This window comes from Bison bison, unplaced genomic scaffold (genome assembly GCF_000754665.1).
Source record: "Bison bison bison isolate TAMUID 2011002044 unplaced genomic scaffold, Bison_UMD1.0 scf7180017864050, whole genome shotgun sequence".
Lineage (NCBI taxonomy): Eukaryota > Metazoa > Chordata > Mammalia > Artiodactyla > Bovidae > Bison > Bison bison.
Genome location: NW_011494622.1, coordinates 6,654,462 through 6,657,660, shown reverse-complemented (window position 1 = coordinate 6,657,660; position 3,199 = coordinate 6,654,462). Strand labels below are relative to the sequence as shown.

General features: G+C 41.7%; 1 protein-coding gene across 1 annotated transcript in view; it reads left to right on the top strand.

Moving 5' to 3' along the window:
- The window catches only part of TRIML2 (tripartite motif family-like 2), a 10,066-nt gene extending 7,089 nt beyond the window's left edge, over positions 1-2,977 (top strand). Inside the window, exon 7 of the mRNA XM_010835824.1 lies at positions 2,406-2,977. Coding sequence (XP_010834126.1) covers positions 2,406-2,977 — 572 coding nt within the window. The remainder of the gene's footprint in view (positions 1-2,405) is intronic.
- Positions 2,978-3,199: the final 222 nt, after the last annotated feature.

Sequence of the window (3,199 nt, the reverse complement as noted above, 5' to 3'; positions counted from 1 at the left end):
ACCCAAATGTATGAGCAAAGACAGCATACCCATAATATAGCTCACTTAGGTTCCTTCTTTATGACGCATAATTCCTTAATTATCCATTTGTGAAATAAGAACAAACATTAAGAAATGTGAAATCCAAATTGCATTCATTTTCACAATATCAATACTAAACTCAAGACAGCAACTTCATCAAATATAAATGTTTCAAAAGTAAAAGGCAATCTTAATTTTTTTTATCCTATGAATAGGGTCTGCAAAAATAGGTAAATTATTTTACTGTACTTGCAGGAGATTAGGTCTCAGCCTGCACGGAAGGAGCAAAGCAACAAAAGACAACAAACAAATACTACTAGGAGTAATGCCCATACATATCAAACTATCTAGGTAAACCATGTTTTACTTATGTAGCAAATCTATTAAATAACCAGCATATGGAAGCTTATACCTCTATATTTTAATATCAAAATTTTTATGTTTTAATATTAAAATGTTAATATTTTAATATTTTATTTCTAGATAATCTTATTTAGTTGTCAAACCCACTTAGTCTTGCTTTTTTTAGTTTCCTGTATTCTATAGGACTAGAAGTTTTTCTTTTTTCTTTAAATATAGAAGTAAAATTTATTGTAGAGTTTATGCCTGGCAATTCCAGTAAGTAAAGTTCTTCAGATTTTTTTCTGCTAGTCTCACTTTGAGTGTGTGGTTAATGATTTTTTTTCAATAGTGAGCTTTCCTTTTTTCCTTAGATATTATTTTTATAAGTTCTTTTCAGATAGGAATAAAAGGTGTACATTCTTCCAGAGACAATTTGCATTTATTTCTGCCAGTCTTCTGAAAATCCTAGGATCTTGGGACAAGCTGAAATTTAAAATTTAAGGCTTGTGGTTTTTAAGACCACTTTAATACTGATGTGAATTAGGTCCAGAGATGCATCTTCACTTGCCCATAAAAGTTTCTAGTGGATTAGATGGTAAAGAAAAAAATCAATGACTGCTACAGTTTTATGGCTTGACCAACTATAAAGTGATATGTTCCACTAAAAAGTAGAAACTGGGAAGGGATAGGTTTGGAGTTCCATTTTGGATGGAGAATGTTTGAAATTCCTGTGTTTTGTCCAGCTGGTATTTGTCATCTTTTTAAAGGAGTAAGTCATGAACATATCAGTTCAGTTTAGACCCTCAGTCGTGTCTGACTCGGCGACCCCATGGACTGCAGCATGCCAGGCCTCCCTGTCCATCACCAACTCCTGGAGCTTGCTCAAACTCATGTCCATCGAGTCACTGATGCCATCCAACCATCTCATGAACATATAGAAGATATTTAAAACTGAGGCTAAATGAAGTCACTTAGGGTAAAAGAATATGCAGGGAGTAAAAAGGAAGATCCTGGGCCGATCTCTGAGAAGTCACAATATTTAGAGGCTGAACAGAAGGAGATGAGAAGGACCAGTTAGAGATATGAAGACACCTACCACTTTCAGTCAAGTATGAGAAATCACAGTGAGCCTTCTTGACTTCAGCTTGATTTTTCTCGAGGATTCTCACAGGTTTTCAGGCCTCTAATATATTCACTTTTGATTTACTCAGTGTTAGGGTCCTGCAGGCAGCAGTTCCCAGATGTTTCTGCTGCGCCCTGGTGATATTTAAGATAAGGAAGGAAGTTCAGTCACAGGCCAGAGTCATGAATCAACAGCTCTATAGGAGACTCCAGTGCTCCCGTTGGTTCCAGGCTTGGGGAAGATCTTTAGGGAGTTTAGATTTGGGTCTCAGGTGATACTGGGCCAGGACTGGGTGTCAGGTCATTCTTATGGCCTGGCAGAATTCCTTTCTGGTTTGAGAGGTGCTTTTCAACTCTCCGTAGTCCATTATTCATTGTTTTGTTCTTCTTCCTCAGATTGACCGCATCTCCTTCCATTATCTTACTGACTTTGTTTCTCTGTGATGTCCATTTGTTTAAAAATTTTATTTATTTTTGTATTTATTTTTGACCGCGCTGGCTCTTTGTTGCTGCACACAGGCTTTCCCTAGTTGTGGGAAATGGACTTCTCCCTGTCGTGGCGTCTCTTGTGGCGGGACCCCGCTTAGGCACATGGGTTTCAGTAGTTGCAACACACGGGCTCAGTAGTTACGGCTCACAGGCTGAATTGCTCTGCAGCATGAGGAATCTTCCCGGACCAGGGGTCACACCCATGTCTCCTGCATTGGCAGGTGGATTCTTAATCACTGGACCACCAGAGAAGTCCCTCCATTACTTGAAACAGAGCTCAGAGGTCCCTTCATCTGGACTCTCCTAGATTGCCTCTCCAGTATTTGTGGCTGAGACTGGTGCCATCTCATTAGGAAGCCCCTGATGTTTGAAGTCATCAGTCACTGGCATTGACGAACCCCTCGGGTAACTAAATTTCTTTCTCCCTGCAGGACCTATAACTTTGGACCCTAAAACAGCTCATCCCTATCTGGTCTTGTCCGAGGATCTAAGAAGTGTGAGACTTAGAAACGTGCAGCGGGGTGTACCCGGTCACCCTGAGAGATTTGATTTCAGCGCCACCGTGCTGGGTGCGCAGAGCTTCACCTCAGGGCGGCACTACTGGGAGGTGGACGTGGGCAGGGCGGCGCAGTGGCAGCTGGGCGTGTACAGGAGCTCCACCGTCAGAAACAGCTCCGGAAATAAGGTCTTGCTCACAGGATCTCTCATGGGAACCGATCACACCTTCTGGATTTTCCCCCCTTTCAAAAGGGTCTCCTTGAGAGAGCAAGTGCACAGAGTTGGAGTTTTCCTGGACTACGAGTATGAGCAGATATCGTTCTATGATGCCGCAAAGAGCTCCCTCATCTATAATTTCTCTTATCTCGCCTTCCAGGGAGCTCTCAGGCCTATATTTTCTCTCAGTATCTCCAGTGGAGGTGTGAATTCAGACTCTTTGAGTATCTGCCTCCCTCATGTTTCTCCTTGTAATGATACTCTTAGCCCTCAGCCCTCTTCGGTGTGAAATCTAATAACCACGAGAGCCCAGAATGTTACAAGCATGACTTTGTATAAGTAATTTTTCAAAATAAGCCAGTAGAAGATTTTTAGCACTTGAGTTGGAGCCCAGTTGAGCACCCCAGAGCTTTTGCATTCATGTAGCCCATAGCCTCGCATAGAGTCGGACATGACTAAAGCAGCTTAGTATGAGGGCACAGCATGGCTTTCGATACCCTTTTCATGGAAG